Source organism: Neolamprologus multifasciatus, chromosome 3 (genome assembly GCF_963576455.1).
Source record: "Neolamprologus multifasciatus chromosome 3, fNeoMul1.2, whole genome shotgun sequence".
NCBI classification, from domain to species: Eukaryota; Metazoa; Chordata; class Actinopteri; order Cichliformes; family Cichlidae; genus Neolamprologus; species Neolamprologus multifasciatus.
Window position 1 is genome coordinate 35,195,284 of NC_140441.1, and position 23,994 is coordinate 35,219,277.

General features: G+C 39.3%; 1 protein-coding gene across 4 annotated transcripts; it reads right to left on the reverse strand.

The window, feature by feature from the left end:
* LOC146522805 (NLR family CARD domain-containing protein 3-like) lies at nt 1–23,975 on the reverse strand. 4 transcript variants are annotated; one of them, XM_085152940.1, is made up of 11 exons: nt 22,733–23,975; nt 22,230–22,299; nt 9,809–9,890; nt 9,032–9,142; nt 8,779–8,856; nt 5,744–5,934; nt 2,426–4,208; nt 1,736–1,909; nt 1,066–1,239; nt 941–987; nt 1–811 (listed from the first exon to the last, which is right to left on the reverse strand). In XM_085152940.1, exons 3-11 carry the CDS (start codon nt 9,871–9,873, stop codon nt 294–296), a joined length of 3,141 nt encoding a protein of 1,046 aa, XP_085009066.1. In that variant the 5' UTR covers nt 9,874–9,890; nt 22,230–22,299; nt 22,733–23,975; the 3' UTR covers nt 1–293. The 4 variants fall into 4 exon arrangements, with proteins under 4 accessions (XP_085009066.1, XP_085009067.1, XP_085009065.1 ...); XM_085152941.1 differs by lacking the exon at nt 22,230–22,299; XM_085152939.1 differs by having other exon boundaries at nt 22,230–23,975.
* Nucleotides 23,976–23,994: the final 19 nt, after the last annotated feature.

A 23,994-nucleotide genomic window follows, 5' to 3' on the forward strand; every position in this document is an offset into this window, starting at 1 on the left:
TCAGCAAGAGTGCAAATTGCAGTTACAATGCACAGAAAAACGTATTTCCCCCTTTCTGATTTCTTAGTTTTTGGGTTTTTGTTTTTTTGTGGGGGATATTTGTCACACTTAACTGTTTCAGATCATTAAAAAAATATTAGAAAAAGATAGAGTAAATAAAGAATACCATGTAGCTACAATAGGTGAAACATGACCTAGAACTTCATTAGGACAACATGGAAAAACAATGGGATACTCGTAAAGCAGTTTAATGTGTGGAACTGATGGACAGAACTTGCAGGTGCAGGTGAAACTTAGGTTAGCTGACAAAATGAAGCAGACGACTGAGAGTGAAGCTCAACAGCAGGATAAAGGGGTTCGTTAAAGGCTGTTTTGTAGCTATGAAGGAGGATGCAGCTGTCATTAGAAACCCTGTAGAAGGACAGCGTGCCAGCTGAACAATCCACATACACACCCACCCGACTGGAGCGCCATCCAGCTGAAGGCACGTCTACTTTCTTGTGACGGTGCAGAATGTAAAAACCATCATCAGAGAAAACCAGACACCAGGATTTGTCATCGTATCCCATCTTAAACTCATTTTTCTTTCGTTCTGTGCATCTTCTTCTGATTGTAATCCCAACGCATAGAAAGCCAAACACTTCCACCTCCCAGTAGCAGCGCCCATTGAGGCTCTGCTCACACAGCACCTGCTGTTTTTTGGAATCAGGATGTGGATGGTCAACTTCCATCCAGGTCACCTTTCTATTCCCATCAGAGAAAAGCAGGTTTGTGTGTGCTGTGTTGGAGTCCAGAGTGAGGTCACAGGCATCTGGAAATAAGAAAACACTTCATTGCAACAACAAAAAGAAGCCATGCCACTTTGAACAATGATCTGTTACTAGATCATAATTTCCTTGATTTGTTACTTATTGCCACCAAAAATAACTGAAGTGCTTACATTTCTTGAAGCTTGGTTTCATTCTGTGACTTCCACCATGTTCAACACTGTGGAGAAAAGTATCTCAGATTTAATTATGTTTCTTAATGAAGTTTTAAAAAATTACTTAAAAAAAATTCCATTACCTGAGTTTGCTCAGCTTGTATCGGGGATCATTCTTCAGTTTAGACAGCTGCTTCTCTCCAGACTCTCCTGGGTGGTTGTAGCTCAGATCCAACTCTATCAGATGAAACGGGTTGAGCTGTAGAGCTGAAGCCAGATATGCACAGCCTGTTGCTGTGACCAGACAACCGGATAACCTGATAAAACAGACACTTTTTCAATTGAAATAATTCCAGTAGTACATTTTGTTCTTGCTTACCAAACAAAGCAAGTTATGTGCCTAAACTGATGATTGTAACAACTGACTATGATTGTTAACTTATTATTGACCTTCTGACCACACATAATAATACCAAACAACCCCTGTCAACCAACCCACGTAACATCACTGTGTGAAAAAGTAATATGCCAATTTTAATGGGCTAGTTCAGATGTTCCTATCTTTTTCCACTGGTGGGTTGCCACTCGGGTATCAAACCAAGATGATGACTCCTGAGTGTCAGAAGTGTACAGTGTTAAAGACAATTCTTTGTCAATCTAAGTATACTATCTTATTATTGATAAAGACCTCACTGAAATCAGAGCAAGAACTATCATTTTTATTATACAGAGTCAGTTTTCTAGCAGTTTTCTTTTCAGCTTAAATCTGGCTAAAGGAGGTCCATTATTTTGGTGTACTTTATGTGTTACTACCTGAGTATCTCCAGCCTGCAGCACTGACTTGATAGTCCATCACAGAGTAACTTCAACCCTGAATCTTTCAGGTCATTGTCACTGAGGTCTAGATCTCTCAGGGATGAGCAGTAGAACTTGAGAGCAAAAGCCAAATGCTCAGCTGACACCGAGGTCACTTTGCAATCTGCTAACCTGTGGGTGGGTGTTTAAGTGTTAGTATAAAGAGAACAAAGCTGTTTCATTCTGTAGACAAACAAAGAAAAAAGATTAAACGTTTTAAAAAGTGTTATGAGAGTTTTGAAACCTTTATTTTTACATTTTAGCCATTCTCATTTTTTTGTTGTAAAGTATTGAGTAGATAATGTCGGTTGATTTAGCTAGATGATCTTGGCCTTCTTTGAGCAGAATGTTTTATTATTTTATCAAATAATCTTGATTTTATTCAACTTGGGATAAAATTTAAAATTAAAACCTTGTTTTTATGCAAATTAAAAGTAACAATTAAGACCATAGTGTCATCAGGGAAGTGGTTGCTGTGGTCATAAATTAAATCCATGCCATGACAAAGGTTTAAGGATGACACTTGATCAGCTTTATCAAGAACAGTTCCTTTCCAGCAAACCCTGACCTTACACAATCTGATTGACAGAAAAGTATATTTAACATGTTGTTATTCAACATGAAAGTAAATTATTGCTGCAAACTTACATAGCTTTTCTACTCTTTCTCACAGCCGGTATCAGCCTCCGTCTGCCCTCATCTGATGTGTTGTAACTCTTTAAGTCCAAGACTTCCAAATCATTCTTCGATACCTGCAGCATGTAGGCCAGTGCAGAGCAGTGCAGGGGAGTCAACTCTGTTTTTGAACGATCTGACAGTGCGAGATATTCCTGAATCTCATCTTTGACTTTGTGATCTCTCATCTCGACCATAGTCTGGAAAAGGTTGATGCAGCTGTCTGGAGAGAGGTTCTTCCTTCTGATAGACTTGAGGTAAGTCAAGATTTTCTTGTCAGTATTTTGGCTTTGATCTGGTGAAGGCAGCAGACCATGAAGGACTCTCCGGTTGGGTTCAACTAGGAGGCCAAGAAGGAATCTCAGGAAGAAGTCCAGGTGGCCATTTTTCTTCTTCTCCAGCACTTTGTCAACTGTCACCTTTACAAGATCAAGTAACGTATGGTCTTTGTCCTCCAAAATGAGGAAGTTTTTAAGTTCTGTAGTATTATTGTTAATAAAACAGTCATAGACAAAGAGAGCAGCAAAGAACTCCTGTACGGTCAGATGCACAAAGCAAAAGACCCTTTTGTTGGAAAAGAGTTGTTCTTCCAAATGGACTGTGGTGCAAAATCCAGAGTAGATGGATGCTTCTTTAATGTCAATGCCAAAGCCTTCCAGGTCTTCCTCATAGAAGATGAGGTTGTTCTTCAGCAGCTGCTCAAATGCAAGCTTGCCGAGTTTCAGAAGAAATTCTTTGTGTGTCTTCAGAAGCTTTTCTTTGTTTGTCTCAACCTTCTTGTCATATTTTCTGCTTCTACGCTTTGTTTGTGCAAACAGGAAGTGTGACATCATCTCTGTAAGAGTTTGAGGAATTGCAGTTTCAGCATCTCCTCCAAAGATTTCCTGGAATAACACTGCAGAAATCCAGCAGAAGATCGGGATCTGACACATGATGTCGAGACTCTGTGAAGACTGAATATGTTTAATGATCCTTTCAGCAAGACCAGGATCATGATTAAATCTCCTCCTGAAGTATTCAGCTTTTTGAGGATCATTGAAACCTCTTATCTCTGTCACCATGTCAACATGTTCTGCAGGGATCTGATTGGCTGCTGCTGGACGGGAAGTAATCCAGAGGTTTGCATCAGGAAGAAGCTTACCCTGGATGAGGTTTGCTAGGAGATCCCTCACAGGTGCTGCTTCCTTGACAGATGTTATAGTCTTAATGCCTTCAAAGTCCAGCTGAAACCTGCTTTCATCCAGACCGTCCACGATCAGAACAGTCTTGGTTTTGGTATAATCCACTGAATCTTTGAGATCAGACAGTGTGGGGTGAAATAAAGTCAGGAGCTCATGTAGGCTTTTTTCACCTGAAATCAAATTCAACTCTCTGAAAGCAAGACTGAAAACAAAGTCAAGATCCTGGTTTTCCTTCTCTTCGGCCCAGTCAAGAATGAATTTCTGCACAGCCAGAGACTTCCCAATGCCTGCAACGCCCTTCGTCACAACTGTTCTGTGGGGTTTGGTTTGGACAGAAAACGATTTGAATATGTGACTGAGGTTGACTGAACAGTCATTGGATGATTGAGTTTTCCATTTACTTTTGAATTGATGCTCTTCATTTAGTCGTTCACTCTCTCCGGTGGTGATAAACAACATTGTGTAGATGTTCTGGAGTAGATTTTCTTGGTCACCATTACCTTCAAATGTCAGAGCAAATTTCTTTTTCACTGCTTTTTTCAAATTTTCCTTTACTTTGACAAGGAGGATGTTCCCTGGAATCAAACAGAGCAATGTTTTCAGATTTGTAAACAGGAATTTATTACATTTTGTTTAATAAATAAAAGCTGCGTTGGGCAAAATTGTTAAAATTTGGCATCTACCTTTGGCATCCTAGATTTAGATGAAAACTGGAGTCTTAAGGTGTTTTCACACCTATGTTGTTTAGTTCATATAAGTAAAACTCTGGTCATTTTCCCCTTTGGTAAAGTTTGTTTGTGCGGGTGTGAACAACAAGTATGGTAATCATACTTGAGGAGAAGGTCTTGGTTCGGTTCCAAAGTCTAGATTGGTGCAGTTTGTTTAAAGTGTGAAAAGTGATCCAGCTTCGATTCAACCTAACTACCAGGTGTATTTTCCAAGTTTGAGCTAAACACCTTCCTGTAACTTCTTATCTTAAACATGCTATTGTCCGCCCACTTCTTAAAAAAGACTAACCTTGATGCAACTGTTATTTCAAATTTTAGACCAATTCAGATCCTACTTAACTGATAGGAGTTTTAAAGTTTTACTTGACTGACTTGATGACATTAAATCATGGTTTTCTTTGAATATTTTGCATATAAATGATTAAAAAACTGAGATTATACTATTCGGACCCTCTGACCTCCATTTTTCCCTTGATGTTGACCTTGGTCCACTGGAAAAGTTCAGAACGCCATTTGCCCTACTCCTAACAGTCACTCGCCATTTTGAACATATCACTTTAATCCTGGCACGTTTAAACTGGTTACCAGTACGTTGTAGAATCGAAATCAAGATTTTGTTGTTTGTTTTTAAATCTCTGAATGGATTAGCTCCATCTTATCTCTTGGACCTTTTAACTAAAAATACTCCAGGCAGAGTTCTTAAGCCGGCAGATAAGTTGCTTCTGGATATCCCCAGAACCAGACAGAAAATCAGATGTGACTGAGCTTTTGCAGTTGCTGCCCCCAAGCTCTGGAACAGTCTGCCCCTTAACATTAGGTCTTCACCAACACTTGACATTTTTAAAACCCGCTTGAAAACGCACTTGTATTCTCTAGCCTTCAATTGTGACTAGTCTTCCATTGTATTTTCTATGAATGTTCACCATTTTCATTATGTACAGCACTTTGGTTCAACCCATGTTGTTTTTAAATGTGCTTATAAATGCATTTGATTTGATTGAAATTTGAAGTTTTATAACTTGTCAACTAAGTCAGACCAGAGTAAAAGAACTATAGATGTGAAAACAACCTTAGGTCAGAAGCTATACACATAGTAAAATGGTAAATGGCCTGTATTTATATAGCGCTTTACTAGTCCCTAAGGACCCCAAAGCGCTTTACACATCCAGTCATCCACCCATTCACACACACATTCACACACTGGTGATGGCAAGCTACTTCTCTCTATGTCAAAAGAACATGTCACACAAGAAGAAAAGGTTATCAGTATAAATGCAGTTTAGCTGGTGTAAGATCGCTGCAATCACTTTTATTTCCAAGGATAAATGGTGCACACATATCAAAGATCCCAGTGACAGTAGCATTTACCCATGGAAGCTTACCTGTGCTTTCAACATTCTTAAGTCGGCATTTCTCAACACAATCCAGGCAGAGATTTTCTGTATGTGGGCCAGATTGATCCCAGTTTGAGCTCACACACTGTTTGCATAACCAGTGTCCACACTTGAAGTGGACTGGATCCCTCAAAACCTTCTTACACATTAGACAGCTGTTTGGATCCACACTGGGATAACTGTAGGAAAAACAATACAAAGCCTTAATTTATATTCATGAGCAGTTTATATGATAACATAAGCAAAACAATTTTCTCAGAGGCCAAATTCTTAAATAACATTTTTAAAAAGCTTCTTCACTATGTTAGGGTGAGGTTATGCCCTGTTGACATCTTGTCCTCACCTGTGCTGATGTTTTGCCAAATATCATTGCTAAATATAATCATGAACAAAAACTTTAGGTCCGGTAAAATTCAAGGACGATGCAGCACAGGTTAGGTTTGTAAAGTTGCATCTGAATAAACCACAAGAGTTCTGGAAAAATGTCCTTTGAACAAATGAGACCAAAGTAAAGACATTTGTCCATGATGCACAGTGACATGTTTGATGAAAACTCTGTTTACCAAAGTATTCTAGAAACAAATGTGAGTCCATTTGTCGGACAGTTAAATATTGGCAGAAATTGTTTAATGAAACAGAACCTGTCATGTTATTAATTATACACGTGTCCACTGTATGATTCCCATCCCTGGTGCTTCCCAACTTCTGGACATACATATTTGAAAATGACATACTTCAGCTTTTTCCCTTACTGTGCAAAGAACACTGTGACAGAGGGGTGTGCTTGTGTAAACCTGTCCTTTTCATGTCCTTACGACTAATTTTGTGCACTCTATCTATGGACTTAGCATTGGTAGCCTCAGCTCTAGAGTCACCTCGTAAGGAGGATTGTTGTTGCTTTACCTCTTCACTTTGCCTCGCCATCTTGTTTTCTGCATGGTCAAATCTGGGTCAAGCTGCAAGTGTTCTGACAGCCGTTTGTCCGTGAGACCGTATCAGTTCATCATGTAGCCCTCCACAGTTGCAGTGTTCTGCTAGTGCAGTGTCGTTACATTACCATTCAGTTTGAGGGTTACAACTGAGAATTGTATATATTTATTGTTCTCACGTGGTGACGGGATTATTTTAACACAAGAACATTTTGCCTGATAATTGTTTTTATCCTCCTGCAACTTTACTGTATAAAGAGCTAAATCCTCCAAAGTTTCCGGAGTAATACCTCATAATAAGAAGTGTTTGTGTACTACAAATCAGGAATGTGGAATACTGTTTGTCCATGATTTACACATGGGGGACAAATTATTCATCCTGATATTATTTGTATCCCACTATAACTTTCCTGTATAAAGAGGTAACATCTCAAAAATTTCAGGAGTAGTTAGTTATTATAAGAAGTGTTTGTAAAGTAAAAATCAACACTCTGGGATACTGTTTGTCCTTGATTTGGACAGCCCCGCGTTTGCTCCCGACGCAGGGGAAACAAATTACAAACTACTTTGGCACGACACCAGCGTTCTCTGTGCACTTTCATCCGCCATATTCTCCCTCTCGTTTTCCACAAGCTCCACGAGATACAGATTCATTCGGTCGAGGTTGCATGGATCAGTACAGGACTTCTGACACCGTGCCGTGCTATTAATTATATGCGGGTCCACCGTATGATTCATAACCAACTCTTTAGTTTTCCGTTCTTCTCTGTTCCACATAACATTCCCTTTTTGTCCAAACCCACCGGTCTCACCCTCTAGCTGCCATCAGGCCTAACTACACTGACTGCCTCTATTAACATCTACTGTGCAATGCAATTACACCACAGAACCATGATCTCAAACACAAAAGCAAATCTGCAACAGAAAGGCTGAAAGGAAATAATTAAGGTGTTGCAATGGTCAGTTGTCAAACTCGAGACCTAAACCTGATTGAAATCCTGTACTAACGTAAAGAGAGCTGTGGATAAATGAGTGCTCACAAACCTTAATGAAATCAAGAAATGCAGTAATGATCAGATATTTTGTGTGGTAAAACTGATGTCATTTCTGATGTCATACCACAAGGCAACAGTATCTATTTTGTACAGACTGAAGGCATGATCTCTATGGTAGGAAGGTGAAAATGATATAGCCTGGTGTGCTGTACATTCTACTTGCCTAAAGTAAAGGAAAATTAATAAAGGTATGTTGCAGGGGCTTAAATGACTCATTCTGCAGAAGTACAGAGACAAACAAAACACAGTGCCAGGAGCAAAATTCCAAGCTTAAGTGCATTGTAGAAAACAATATGTTTGAAGCTGATGGAAAATGTCAACAGTAAGTGGCACACCTTCCAGCTGTATATCTGAAGCCAAGCCGGATGTAAGAAAGGTAATGTTATTGCTTACAATAGCAGGGACTCGAGTTATTGAAGTGTTCAACACATTCATATGCGGCAAACCAGATTAGGATGAAGGGAAGTTTGATAAAGTTATCTCGAAGTTTGATGCCCATTGTCCTCCTAAATAGAATAAAACATCTAAGAGATAAAATTTTCACTTACAAATTCAATACCAATGGGAGTCTTTTGAAACCTTTCTGATAAACCTGAAGCTCATGTACAACTTTGCTACACTAAGTGACTCTACACTATTGACATTGGGGACAAAAATTCCCCAAAAAAAGGCTTCTGAGGGAAATCAACATGGCATTGAAAAGATTAGCAAAGCATGTGAGTTTTCACATTAGTATGTCAAGACATTCAGCAAAATGGCCACAAATGCCGTCAGTGACATCGCTACTGTGGGAGCAGGTCCCAGCCAAAGAGGGAGATGCACACATGCAGTCTGAAAAAAGGATCTTTGACTGACTTGTCACAAAGAAACTAGAAATTGGTTCATTAATATGAACACTGAAAGAGATATCCTGGTAAAAAAAAAAAAAAAAAGACTCCAATATTCCTTAGTGTTACAAAAAAACAACTCAATCACTTCTAATCCTACCCTTCAGTATTTTTAAGAAACCGAGAGAAGATTTAGCAGAAATGAGAATTACCTGAGCTGCTGGTGAGTGGATTCATCGCTCTGCACAGAAACTGAACTTTCAGATGTGAACTCCGTTGCACTCTGTAAACTATAAAGATATATATATTTAGTGTAAAAACTTTATAAGCATTCACTGAGCAGTCAACGCATTGCTCAACTATTGAAACTTTTAGTGGAAATGCACTTTTTTATCTATACACTGTGGTTTATTGTAACAGAAAGAGATCAGAAAGATATTTTATATTAGTAAGAACAAAGTTTACTGTTTCCATTTTGATTCCTCATCTCTAAAGACGAGAGGTTCAATCCTGGATCGATCACTCTTAATGGAGACACATCTGGGACCCGTGGACTCGGCAACATTTTTCTGTGAACTAAGACAAAAGTTTATTTAACACTTTATTGATGTAGAGAGAAGTCACCAACACAAAAAATTTACACATTTAATGCAAAAACTGCAGGGGAAATCCTGAGACTACTCAACTGCACTAAAAAAAACATTTTTCACAAATCAAATATGCCGTTAGCAAAACACACAGGATACACAACACACATACAGTAAACGACACCCTAAACAAGTAAAACATCAGGATTTCCATTAAATGTATTTAAACATTTTACAACCCTGTTTATTAAATTGATAACACAACATATAAAATGTAAATATAAACAGAATCCAGTGAGATACAAATTATTTAATTGGAAATAGCACAAAGACGACACATCAAACATTGAAAGTAGGAAAATGTATTTATTTATCAAACATAGTAGGCTACTTTTTAAATTGAATTGAAGCTGAAACAGGGGTGTGTTTACTGCTGTAATACATCGTCTTTCTCTATGAGACTGATGACACTAAGTGTTGGAAAACATTATTCTTTAAATTCCCCGGCACAATCTTTGAAGTCCCGAACCCCAACTTTACTTCTGAAGAATGTCTTGCAAATCATTTGATTATGCATTTATTTACATTTTACACTCTTTTCCTCTGCTTTGGAAACATGGCTACATGTGATGATTTAAGAATAGTTGAGTAATACCTGGCTGATGGCTCACAAGGTTCAGAAGCTGTTGTTGAAAGCTTCCTCTTCTTCTCTTCAGACATATCTGAACATGTACCTGCTGCAGAAAAATGCATCCTTGAAATACTAATTTGATAACACAATCCTTCCTCATTGGGTTTTGAGTCATTATAAGTTCAAGTTCACTGAGAAACTATCATGTTTGTATTGAAATAAGGGGTTCAACATAACCAGTGGCCTGTAGTATGAAGCAGGATTTTAGCTTATCCAGGACTGCGACCCAGCTCACTTGCTGTGTATCATCCAAAGCAGGTCAAGTTTCAGATTAGAGACTAACAGGTACTAAATCACCACCTACTGAACAATAGATGACCTGACAAAGAATGAACACACAGTCTAAATACACACAAGGGTGATTAGGGGATGTGGAAACACATGGGGAAACAGCAGAAACAAGTCTGACATAACGACACAGGGGCTGTGTCCCAATTAAGAGACTGCACGCTTGAAGTACGCATTTTGAGTGCTATTACGTCACCGCCACACGACGACGGCTGTCCCAATTCAAAGTGTACTTCAAATACTTACTCCACGTCTGTCTGCTTCCCAGGTGTTTGGCAGCTAATGTAAGTTTTACATGACTTCCCCTTTCCCATGCTTGTGAAGCTGGTTGTGACATCACGGGTCTAGTCCAATCAGCACTCAGCCCTCCTCCTTTAGGCCAATCAGCCTTCACTCCATGTACTTAAAATCTCACTGCGCTTCTGTGATTCTTCTTTTCAGATGCCTTCGTACAACCCACCTCCTCCCTACCACCACCACCTTTCACTCATCTCTCAGGCGCCATTCAAGCCTCCATCTTCATCTCCACCACCAGCATCTATACTCTGGGGGGTCCTGCCCTAATCGCTATCACAGCTGTGATTGTATGATTGTGTATATATATATATATTTATATATATATATTTATATATATATATATATATATATATATATATATATATATATATATTAGGGGTGCAACGATACTCGTATCGATATTGAACCGTTCGATACAGTGCTTTCGGTTCGGTACGCATATGTATCGAACAATACAACATTTTTAATTTATTTTATCAACTTTCCTTCTGACGATGCTGTCTGTGTTGAGCGCTCAGTGGATCTGCGCTTGACAGTGCAGCCTAGGCAGAGTAGTCGAACACAGATTCACTGAGCGCAGGGCAAGCTAGCGAGACAGAAGTTAAGCTCTCCTTGCAACATGGCAAATTGAACCTCCCCCACCCTCATTCAGATCTGGCGTTTGGAACTATTTTGGTTTTCATGTGATGTATGACCCTGAAGGTAAGCGTGTCATGGACTAAAGTAAAACAGTATGTTTAGGGTTGCCAACTCCCTGAGAAATAAATAAGGGACACCTCGTGGCCAGGGCCGGGCGACCCAGTTGTCTTCACCCTTCCCAGTGTGGTGAATTTTTTAGCTCTTTTTTTGTGTGTGAAATTATTTTTTTAACCATTTGACTTGAATTTGATTTAAGTAGATGCGTATTCTTTGTGATATCAAGACATGGGAAACAAAAATCATTTAGGCATTTATTTTTAGCTCAAAATGACAACATTAACACAATAAAACAGGTCTCTTTCTTAAACAGAAGCCTGTCATGCTTAACTTTTGAGAATAAAAGTAAATCTTTCTTTAAAAGAACTCTGTCCTGCTTAACTTAAAATTATATAAATTAATAGAAAACAATAGAAAGAAAAATATTCTTGTAACAGTGCACATTTAGTGCATTTAGTGCAATTGGCTTCAGTAGAGGCATTATTTCAGCTTTTGCTCCCGTTTGTAAACCCACTTGTTCCCATGATTACGCATCATAACTCATCATCATTATTCATCTATGTATTACTTTTATGTATTACTCATCTATTTGTTGCAATATATCCTTGCAGTTGTTTATTACACAAAATAAATTATATTATCACACTTCTGGCCACATAGCGCTGATATTCACTGCACATGCCCATTTTAACCTTAACCAGAGGGTTTAAAAACAAACAAACCAGTGTTTACCATATCTGCTTCTGCCATGGCCTGGTGGACAAAAATTGGTTAAGGGTTCCCCGAGCTTTCACGCCCCTCCTGTTCTTCATGTGCCCACCATTAGAAGCATGCCTATGGAAAAAGTGCGCTGGCACACAGTGCAGTGCGCTTTATAGGTGTTTTCCTTTTCCCATTCCTCCCTGTTCTTTTGCAGCCTTTTTTTCTTTCTCTGAGAGGAACAAACATTGCTGGGCTCACACTCTGCGATTTTTGGCCCATTTTGAGCCGATTTTTGAGTCGTGCGACCAATTTGGTGATCGGCCCGATTTTGGCCTTCATCGTGCATCGTGTAGTATACGTGGGGTAACGAGAAGCGATTAACACCTCACGATCATCAATCGCTCGTGAGGGTGTCACCACAGCCGCTCACACTGCGCACGCGGAAACACGTAAACGTCGGTGAAAAAGACGGAGCAGCAGTGCAGCGTGTGATCTGGACACAAGCGATGGAGGCACAACTTGTAGAACTTTGGAAAGCTCACCTGAGCCTTTTCGATGTGGCATCACCAAATTATCACGACCACAACAACCGTGAAAATAGTTGGATTTACATCGCTGCTCAATCACAGCTGATCATGTTTTTCATTAGCAATTTAGCAAAGCTGATGGTGGTGTGTGTCTGTGTGAGTGAAAGACAGAGAGGGAGAGCGAGCGACAGATTTTCTGTTATAACCTTCATTTTATGGAGGCACAGTGTGACTCAGGTCGCATCAGAGCATCGGGCGGTATAGTGTGAGACCCTGCATCGTGACCTACGAACTTCTAACCCCTGCGAGCCAATCGTGCAGTTTCAAAATCGCACAGTGTTTGCCCAGCTTCAGGTGTACTGTCGTCTGAGACTTGCACCGCAGTGTCGGCGTTTGTTTCCCTGTTGGCCATGCTTTTTGTTGTGGTCATCTGTTGTCTTCCGGTATTTTCTCCGCAAGCGACCTTTCCTCAACCAATGAGATGAGCGGTAATCTGAATTGTCATACTCGAATTGTTATAAGTGTGCTGTCAGCTCATTGGTCACAAAGCAGGAGCGGGGCTGGGAATTATGTTTTCAAACAAAGCGTTAATTACATTAAAACTTATAGACTACTTTTGATTCTCACTGTATTACGGGACAAAGTGCGTCCCTTATTAGCTCAATACGGGACGTGTACTTTTGTTTCTAAATACGGGACGATTCCGTTTTTTAAGGGACGGTTGGCAACCCTAAGTATGTTGGATGTGCCACGCAATACTCAATTACATGGGTGGGAACTAGTGTGTTAGCGCAGTTAGCTCGTTAACGTGTTGGCTGTCCAGCCCCACACACGGGGCAATCCGCGGTAGCTCGTTAACGGAGATTTGCCGTGTTGTGGCGTTAACCTCATTTCAGATTAACGCTGACAGCACTAGTGGGAACACAACGAATATGACTGCACATTTACGCCGACATCATCCTAGTGCAAAGACAAGTGGAAGCAGAGAAAAACAACAAGCAGGCATGCTACAAACTTTACCGGAGTCAGCGGTTAGCACATGATTCTCCTTATGGGGACCTGATATGTTTAATATGCTACTGAGAATATAGCCCAGAAGAAGCGTATATTATAGCTTTTATTTTGGAAAGAGCCATTCCTCTGTAATAAACTCTCTTTTCCAAAGATGAGTGATTCCTCAATCAGATACAGGGCTCGCAAAATCGCTAGCCCGACGTCCCGGGGCTAGCGATTTTTCCAGTCGGGCTGCCCTGCCCTGCCCGTCGGCCTATCGTAGGAAGGAAAAATATATGTCAATGCTTTTGCATTCTTTCGGAAATGTAGCTGGGTAATTATGTCATTGGCATCGGTGAGCCACTGTGAATATGTGACATATTGAAATCGCGTTTGAATTTGCGCTTGTTTTTTGCTTTCACTTTGCAATCGCGCAAACTGTGTATAGAGAGCGACAGCACTGATTGGTGAGTGATGATAATTTGCGCACCAATTCCTCTGACATCATCTTATCAATCGTTAGCTTACCATGCAAACATGACAGGTGAAATCTCCCGCAGCTTAAACATGTGAGAGGTTGATCGCGCAGAGAATCGCTGAGCGTTGTGTGAGTGCGTGTGTAAAAGCAGCAGGATATATATTTTAGTTCTGCTGAGCCAAATAAGACAGGTCAGGGTGAAGAAGTGACAGCCAAAGAAAAGCTTACCACAAAACAGAAACGTTATGACAAATCAGACTATAAGGCAAAAAGAAAGTGCAGCTTTATGGTTTCATGGACAAAATAATTTCTGTGGCTGCAATATGATGAGCTAAATAACCAGGGCTGCACATAAGTGGTCCGCAGGTGCGTATTCGCTGTCAAAATAAAAAACGTGCACAAGATAAGAAGTTGCAACGCCTGTTTGCATACATAAGATTTTCTGGAGGAGGACAGACATTTGTTTAGAACTCTTAAAGATGTCGAAGAAGCTCCTTTAAGCAATTACTTTGGTGTTCCTCCACCTCCAAAGAAATGTCAGAAGGAGTCCAAACCACAAAAGAAGCGCGTATTCTCGGACAAGTGGTTGCAGGAGGTGAGCTGGCTTCAAACAAATGATGAACGCACAGAGATGTGGTGCAGAATGTGCTGTGAAAATTTAATAAATGACAAATTAATAAAAAGGCATGAACATTTTTTTTGTATCGAAAAAATATCGAACCGTGACACCAAAGTATCGAACCGAACCGAACCGTGAATTTTGTGTATCGTTGCACCCCTAATATATATATATATATATATATATATATACACATATACATACATACATACATATATATATATATATATATATATATATATATACATATATATATATATATATATATATATATATATATATACACACACACACACACACACACACACATATACATACATACATACACATATATATATTTGACCTTAATCTTACAGAGAATGTGATGATTTTATGGATAATTAAAGTCAGTCATATATCCACAAACACAAGCTGAAAGTCAGTGATGCTGTTCGGTTTGCAGTCCTGAATATCACAGCACAAGCAGGATTCACTGCACTATTACTGTTAGCTGTGTTATATTGCTGCCTCTGTTCGGTGGTGTCAAGCCAAATGGACTTTAACGTGTGTTTGAACGAGCTGACGGTTCACTCGTTAAGCTGAAAGAAAGATGCTTTAATCACAGGAGTCACACATGTGTCCACTGTACCATCTGGGAACTCTTCTTGTTTAGCACTCGTAATAACACAAACACTAAATCCTCCTTCTCTTGTGCTGTTTTGTAGCAGTGTCTACACCTGAGACTATCACCTGTCTGTCTGTCCTGCACTCTCTCTCTGTTTCTTTCTCTCTGATTGTGGAATAAAAGTATGAACATGTATTTAAAAGTTACACTTGTGTTTGAATCCTGCAGCTTATCACACATTTGATTTCCATGTGTGACAACTGCAAGTGTCCAGAGTGAGGACAGACTGAGGGACCCACTGCTGCACATCATCTGTGAGGCTTTGCACCCCTGATGATCCACCAGGACAAACTCAGCAGTGTGTGAGGAAGAGGAGGAGGAAGAGCCAGAAGCAGCTGACAGATGGAGAGAATAGACAGACTGTTCCCTGTTTGTGAAAGACTGCTAGGAAAGTTTAACATAACTAATTGTCTGTCCTGAGTCAGTCTTATTAGGTAATGTTCAAATAATTTTATCATTCCAGTGTTTTCAGTGTGGGAGAAAGTACTGTAACAGTTGTTATGTTAGTATTTGACCACTAGGCGGAGCTCATGTAATGATAATGTAATTAACACATTTTATTTTGTATGTTTTATTTTTGTGTTGAGCATGTTAACATTTTCCTTTTTTGACTACCGGATTGGTGTAAAGTTAATTTGATAGATGGAAAATAACCGGTTAATTTTGTAAGTATAAGGTAAGGGCAGAGGTCACTTCCTGTTTTGGGAAGTAAGGTCAGAGAAACTGCTCATGGTGACGGTCTAGCCGTGTGAATGCTAAAGAAGAAATAAGTCCTAAGTTCCAATTACACCGGTTTGTCTACTTGCAGGCCAAAGTGGTATGTTTGTTTATATTTTGTGAATTTTATATTGTAATATGTTTTAATGCTGAAACATAATTTTCTTGTACATTTGTATTCACCAGTTCTACGGTGTACCTATGTACGTTAAGAGAAGCACAGTAAACATCAGTAAAGAAGAACTCTCGTGTCTCTCGTGTATGTGTACAAGCCGGCATAGTAGAACACTACACTGCCCCGGAGAAGGCAACGAGATGGTTGGACCAAAGCTACTAGCAAGAGACACTACTAGCAAGAGACGCTACTAGCAAGAGAAGTATCACGTACTTCAGCAAATGCATTGAATAAGTAAAGAAGCAAGCTAACAAGTGAAAGATAATCAAGCAAGCACAAAAGTCCGTGTCTTGGAAGTAACAAAGCACTTGTAAATTGTTATCAAGCCTCAGTTCCATTTGAAATTCAAAGTGACCTTTCATATTAAAGAGCAGCTAAAATCAAGATTTATCAAGTAAATGTTAAAGTCAAGTGAAAATACTATTAAGACAACATGGCAGATGAAAATGAAGATGCAATACAGCCCACTGAAGAAGAAAGTGCTGATGATAATTTTCAAAATGATGAAAGTAAAGAGCAGACAAATGGAGAAGAAACTCCACAGTGCTCAGTATTTACTGAAGGCACACAGTCAGAAAGCTTACGCAGAAGCCAGCGCACACGCACTCTCACTGAAAAGGGACAATCCTTACAAGAAGCCAAGTTAAATGACTTGACAAACAATTTTGAGCGAGTTTACAAGAAGTGGAAATACCACATAAACTTATTTAAAAGAATGGTGAAGAGTAAAGACATTGAGTTAATACCTGAAGCTGTAAGTGTTATAGACGCTAGTATGACTGACATCTGTAACATTCATGATGAGATCAGAAAAATACAAAGTCCTGATATTGAAATGCGCAGAAGATCTGATGTGTGCATGGCTATCAGTGAAACTGCCAGAGCAAAGGCTCGGTGCCTTTTAGAAGAAGATGGTGATCCAAATAGTATACCATGGGCTGATTCAGAGTCCGTGTATGACAGCACTTCTTCCAGCGCTTCTTCAAGGATCACATATAAGTCAAGGTCTATCTCTGGGATGTCAAAGCAATCATCTCTGGTCACACTACAACAAAGACAAGAAGCTGCAGCTGAAGTAGCAGCTATGGAAGAAGTCATTAAAATAATGAAAACACAGCATCAGTGTGAGGAAGAAATCAGAGAACTTGAAGTTGAGGATGCAAGGAAAAGAGCTCAATTTCTAACTGAGAGCACCTCAATAAAGACAAGGTTAGATGAAAAGAGAAAGGAAGTGGAACTTTTGAGAGAATTGCAAAAGCGTAATGCAGCACAAGCAAGACTGAAGGTGTATGCTGAAAGTGTGAACAGTGAGGATGAAGACAAATCTCCTGTTCATTCCCAAGTAAGACAAGATAGTTCCTTCCTGCAACCAAGCTTTCCAAATGTGAACTCGAAACCATTCATCCCCTCTCAAGTTAGAGCTCCGCAACAAACTGCACCTCTCCAAGCCTCTGTTCCTCAAACAGCAATTCGTAGTGCAAATGAAACGCCCTCCACTGATCTTGTAAGGATGCTCGCTGAAGCTATTACTGCAAACAGAATCCCAATCCCAGAGCCTCCAGTCTTCACAGGTGATCCGCTGCAGTATAACGACTGGAAGTTGTCTTTTCAAACATTAGTTGACCGCAAGAATCTTCCAATTCAAGAAAAGCTATTCTTCCTGAGAAAGTATGTTGGAGGTTCAGCGAAGAAGGCTATTGAAGGACATTTTCTGGTTGGAACAGACACCGCTTATCATGCTGCCTGGGAGATACTCAACAACAGGTTTGGAGATCCCTTTGTGATAGGCAAATCATATTGTGACAAGATTCAGTCATGGCCAAAAATTAACAACAAAGACACTAAAGATCTACGTGAGTTTGCAGATTTTCTAAGCAGTGTTGAGTCAGCCATACCTTATGTTCAAGGTTTACAAGTTTTGCATGACTGCGTGGAAAATCAGAGGATAGCTGCAAAGCTGCCTGATTGGCTAAGTGCACAATGGAACAGAACGGTGACAGAGTTTCAAGATGAACACAGAATGTTCCCAGATTTTAATCATTTTGTCAAATTCCTGAATAAAGAAGCAAGAATTGCATGTAATCCTATCACTTCTCTGCCTGCAATAAAGCCAACTGAACAAGACAAGCATGCATTCAAAGACAAGCCCAAAAGAAACTACATGCTGAATGCTAAGTCACTTAGTACAAGCTCTAGTGAAAGGACAAATGTCACATGTCTCTTTTGTAAGAAACCTGGTCACACGCTTCAGAAATGTCGCAAGATAATGGACAAGTCAGTTGAAGAGAGAGTAAAGTTCGTGCAGTCTGAAAAACTGTGCTTTGGTTGCCTCAAGACTGGTCATAACTCTAAGAACTGTACTTCCAGAATTGTGTGTGACAAATGCCAAAAGCCTCACCCAACTTGTCTACATCAAGACAGAGGGAAAAGAGACAAGGAACAAAGAAAGAATAGCCAACAACAATCAAAGACTAACCAGGAAACAGAGGTTTCTGAAGTACAAGAGCAAGTATCTAACCAAGTTACATCCAACAGAGTTGTGCAACAAAAGTCAAAAGGTTGTACTTCCTCAGTTATCCCAGTTTATGTATCAACTGTGGATGAACCAGAGAATGAAATGTTGGTGTATGCTTTGCTCGATACTCAAAGTGACAACACTTTCATCTTGAAAGACACAGCTCAGTCGCTCAACGCCATGTTAGAGCCAGTTAAACTCAAGATTTCCACTATAACGGCCAAAACAAAAGTTGTTTCAAGCAGCAAGTTAAAGGACTTACAAGTAAGAGGCATTTACTCTGAAACAAGAATTAAACTACCAACAAGCTATACCAGAGACTACATTCACATATTCCCACAAACAAAACAGCAGAGAACTGGTCACATTTGAAACATTTATCAAAGGAGATGGCTCCCAAGCTTGATTGTGAAGTTGGACTACTGATCGGATATAACTGTCCTCAAGCATTGCTCCCTCTAGCGGTGGTCAGTGGTGATCGAGACCAGCCATTTGCACAGAAATCTCTGCTTGGCTGGAGCATCATTGGCTACAGTGACTCTGAAGGTGATTGTGAAGATGAAATAGGAGTAAGCCATCGTGTCATTGTTAGACAAGTCTTGCCAGCTGTAGGACCAGCTCACAAGCTCAAAACAGAAGTTCACTTTGTAAGCAGAAACAAAGTCAAAGAAATACTTACTCCAGCCGAGATACTTAATGTGCTAGAGATGGACTTTGTTGAAAAAAGTGTTGAAGAAGAGTCAATGTCACAAGAAGATCTATTGTTTCTAGCCAAAGTAAAAGAGCAAAAAGCAACTCAAGAGAAGGTCAAAGAGCTGGGAATAACTTTCGTTTTCAACCCACCTGCTTCTAGCCACATGGGAGGAGTCTGGGAGAGGCAGATTCGGACAATAAGAAATGTTCTGAAATTCATTCTTGACCAGTCAGCTTCAAAATTAGACACTTCATCATTGAGAACGTTCATGTATGAAGCTATGGCAATAGTAAACAGTCGACCACTAACTGTAGAGTCTATCAACGACCCTGTAGGACTGAAGCCGTTGACACCCAACCATATTTTGACGATGAAATCAGCAGTGATCTCACCACCACCTGGAGAATTCGCTAAAGAAGATCTCTACCTCCAGAAAAGATGGAAACGAGTACAATATTTGGTGAATGTATTTTGGACAAGGTGGAGAAAGGAATATCTGTTAAACCTGCAACAGAGAAGCAAATGGAATAAAAACAGAAGAAATGCAAAAATAAATGACATTGTGTTATTACAAGAAGACTATCTTCCAAGAAATCAATGGAAACTCGCCAAAGTTGTGGAAGTCACTCCAGGAGCTGACGGCAAAGTCAGAAAAGTTAAGCTTCTCATCGGTGACTCTACTAGAGACAATAAGGGGAAGCACACAACTAAGACGATTTTAGAGAGACCCATACATAAGACTATACTTTTACTTGAAGCAGAGTAAAGACTCAACATAATGTTTACTGGTTAACCTTCGCTAAGTTCATTGTTGGGTCAAATTCCTTTAGGATCACACATGCTGTTGCGATAGTGTGATGGTGGGAGTGTAACAGTTGTTATGTTAGTATTTGACCACTAGGCGGAGCTCTTGTAATGATAATGTAATTAACACATTTTATTTTGTATGTTTTATTTTTGTGTTGAGCATGTTAACATTTTCCTTTTTTGCCTACCGGATTGGTGTCAAGTTAATTTGATAGATGGAAAATAACCGGTTAATTTTGTAAGTATAAGGTAAGGGCAGAGGTCACTTCCTGTTTTGGGAAGTAAGGTCAGAGAAGCTGCTCATGGTGACGGTCTAGCCGTGTGAATGTTAAAGAAGAAATAAGTCCTAAGTTCCAATTACACCGGTTTGTCTACTTGCAGGCCAAAGTGGTATGTTTGTTTATATTTTGTGAATTTTATATTGTAATATGTTTTAATGCTGAAACATAATTTTCTTGTACATTTGTATTCACCAGTTCTACGGTGTACCTGTGTACGTTAAGAGAAGCACAGTAAAAATCAGTAAAGAAGAACTCTCGTGTCTCTCGTGTATGTGTACAAGCCGGCATAAGTACTCAGGGCCTTCAAGTTACACACTATGAAAGGCAGCAACAAGTTTAATATTCAGAAACCTAAAGTATGTATCAGCAGCAGAATGGACCTAAAAATAAATGTTTGTTTCAGTTCTATGAAGCTTTGAGTGTTTAGGATTAGTAGCACTGCTGTGTTTGTTGCATCATATTGCTGTAATTGTTTATATGCTTTATATATTCTGAGCTAAGTTGATCTATAGTGTTACATCATATTCGATAAGGATGTTATGTGTTTGTATACTTTCTGCCCAGTTTGACCCATTTAGCAGAAGTCAGCCTGTTTAAGGCTCTGATATCTATTCTGTATGACTTAAAGCAGTTACGACATGGTCTGATTTTCTCACCCAATAAAGTAATGCCAACATATTAAAAGAACAATATTTGTCTCTTATGTATAAGTACATCTATATATACACTGTCAAAGATACTTGTCTTTGAGTGAAGATTTAAGGTGATAGGAAATATAAATAACTGCAACTTGAATCTTTGACCCAGAGTTCAATCCCACTGTTGTAATATATCCTGTAATATATATATATATATATATATATATATATATATATATATATATATATATATATATATATATATATATATATATATATATATATATATCATAATAATCTGACAATACTATAATATTGGCCATATTATATTTACATTACAACAGTGAGATGATTTTGGTCTCATGAACAACATTAGCTAATTGTTATTTACTAACTAATCTTGAAATGACTGCTCAGTACAGAAATGAAGCCCAACAATCATTACAGTCCTGTGGTCTCAGCCTCAGATACTCAACTAATCAAAGTGATGTCATGACAAAAATGAACTAAGAAAAAAACATTTTTTCTCCTTCATTTCTGTCACACAAAGCTGTATGTAACGTTTCTCGCTGTTAGTATCATGGTTGCTAGGCAACCTGAACCGTCCCATTTCGCAAGTCTCTCACTTCCGCACATCTTGTACTTATAGTACACACCGTACGCATAGTGCGTGTACTTCAAGCATGCTGTCTCTTAATTGGGATACAGCCAAAGGAAGCAAAGCTGACATAGGACACAGACCTTCGAAATAAAACAGGAAACATGAGAGCACACAAGACAATATAAACTTGACAACATAAGACACGCAGCATGGAAACAGGGAGAGGGAAACTTAAATACCATGGTAGAAAACACCAAGAGAAACTAATAAACAAACGAACTTAGCTACCCTAAAGAACTTAAACATAACATCCAAATAAACTAAAACTCAAAAGGCTGGGTCAAAATCTACGTTTTTAAGTTAGAAAAAAAATCATCTGAACAAATAATGAACCCCTCTCACAAAATAAGCTTAGCAACAGTAAAAACTAGGAAAACACATTACTGTAGCTTTGCAGAGGAAATGTGAATGAAAATTGTGTTTGAGTCAATGCAAATCACAGAACGAAAGCTACAGTTTACTATAAGTACTAACATTATCTTAAACCGACTAAAACACACCCGCATCCGGGCATACAGACCGTTATAACGGTCGTCTCACTGTGCTGCCACATTTGTATTTGCACAGAAAAGATGTGCAATATAATATATTGTAATACATTAAAACATAGATTCCAAAGTTGACAGTGCTTACCTTCGCAAAACACAGTAAACACTGAACCAGGTCGGCGCCCGCGCGAACGAGAAATCTGAACTACGGTGTCCTGCAGAAGACAAATGGTCAAACTTGCTTAGATCTACATATGCAGCTCAACAGCGACATCTGGTGACTTATTCCAGTCACTGCCTTACATATATATAATTATTAACTGAGTCAGTGTAAACCTGGTCAGTCATAGAAACTGGTCACTGTGCAGACATCACCTTAGAAACCAGACACAACTGTGGCTTACCTGAATTCATTAATTATTCAGGTAAGCCGGTTTTGGGAAACAAAACCATGGAGACAAAGGACACTAGTCACTTTCTCTAACGACTACAATGCAATCCAAACTGTAGCTGTTTTAAGGAAGCACAGTAAAAAGAGGGAAAATGCGCAAAATGAGCAAAATATTCTTGCTTTAATCAAATAACAGATATTTTAATCAAACCCAGTGGACATGCTCGCTGCCCACGTGATACACGGATCTTACTTACTTTTGTTTGAAGGACAAAAAGCCTCGTCCTGGTCCCTCCTGCCTTCGTTCTTCTTGTTTAATTAAACAATATATAAAGTCAGGTCTCTGTTTCGTTTCCTTGTGTCCACAGATGATGGACACAGCAAATCCACGTGCTGCAACAGACTTCGGACCTCACAGGCTCCAAGTGTTTAAAAGTAATTATCGTGAATACAACTACTTAAATGAACCTAAAGTTTCATTAATGTGAGTTATAGCTGTCTTTTTCTCTTTATATCGTTACGTTATAGTGAAGCACGATCCCCTCGTGCTTCACTATTTGCAAGCAGGCAAGTGACGTGTTCACGAACGAAACGGCTACGTTCACACTGCAGGTCTTAATGCTCAATTCCGATTTTTTTGATCAAATCCGATTTTTTGTGTCTGCTTGTTCACACTACAAATAAAATGTGACAGCAAACGTGCTCTAGTGTGAACCCTCAAAGCGGCCCGCATGCGCAAAAGACGTCACACACAACGCTCTGTTAGACCCAGAGCAAACAGTATTGTTTGACTGATGGCCCTTAATATAAAGACTTCGGACTTTACGTTTCCCAATTTTGCTTTAAATTATAAAGTAATTGGGTTATTTACATATGGCCTAATAATTATCCTAATTGCTGTTTTAGAGAGGAGGAAAGTTGCAGATTTCTGCCAGAATCTGCAGATTATACAGTACAAATAAAATGTTCACGTTTCTCCAACGTTGTCTTCCCAACAGTTTCTCTGGATGGACAGGAAGCGTTCACGATGTCTTCTCCGGCGCTGATAATCGGCGTCTGTCTTGTGTCAGTGACGTAAAAGACGGATTTAATGCGACATGACCATTCAAACAGCAGTTGCTTTCTAAAACATCAGATATGTATCGGATTCAGTACCACTTACGAAAGTGACCTTGATCGGATTTGTGCCGTTCACACTGTCATACTATGATCGGATATGGGTCGCATAGGGTCAGAAAAGTCGGATTTGATGTGCTGTCGCCTGCAGTGTGAACGTAGCCAAAGAGTGAATAGTAGACTCTCACTAAATTGTGTGTGAACAGAGATATTTTTCATCTCTGTTCACAATTTTCTGAATTTCTTTTTTTATAAGACTAAGACTGAACTTTATTTTTCCATGTTTAGCAATGTTCACATTCTGTTTAACTTGTTGCTTTTTTGAAGAAGTGATGCAGACGAATGAATCAGTCTAGTGACAAAAGTTACAAACAGTTGTTTGAAATGAAAGCTGTTTGTTCAA

What these genes read in the sequence shown, in the direction of transcription:
- LOC146522805 (XM_085152938.1), bottom strand. Translation starts at nt 9,906, where the DNA reads ATGCATTTTTCTGCAGCAGGTACATGTTCAGATATGTCTGAAGAGAAG. An exon ending in GAGGAATCAAAATGGAAACA is followed by an intron (nt 8,857 to 9,031) that starts GTAAACTTTGTT and finishes ATATCTTTATAG; the next exon opens with TTTACAGAGTGCAACGGAGT. An exon ending in TCCACTCACCAGCAGCTCAG is followed by an intron (nt 5,935 to 8,778) that starts GTAATTCTCATT and finishes TTTTTCCTACAG; the next exon opens with TTATCCCAGTGTGGATCCAA.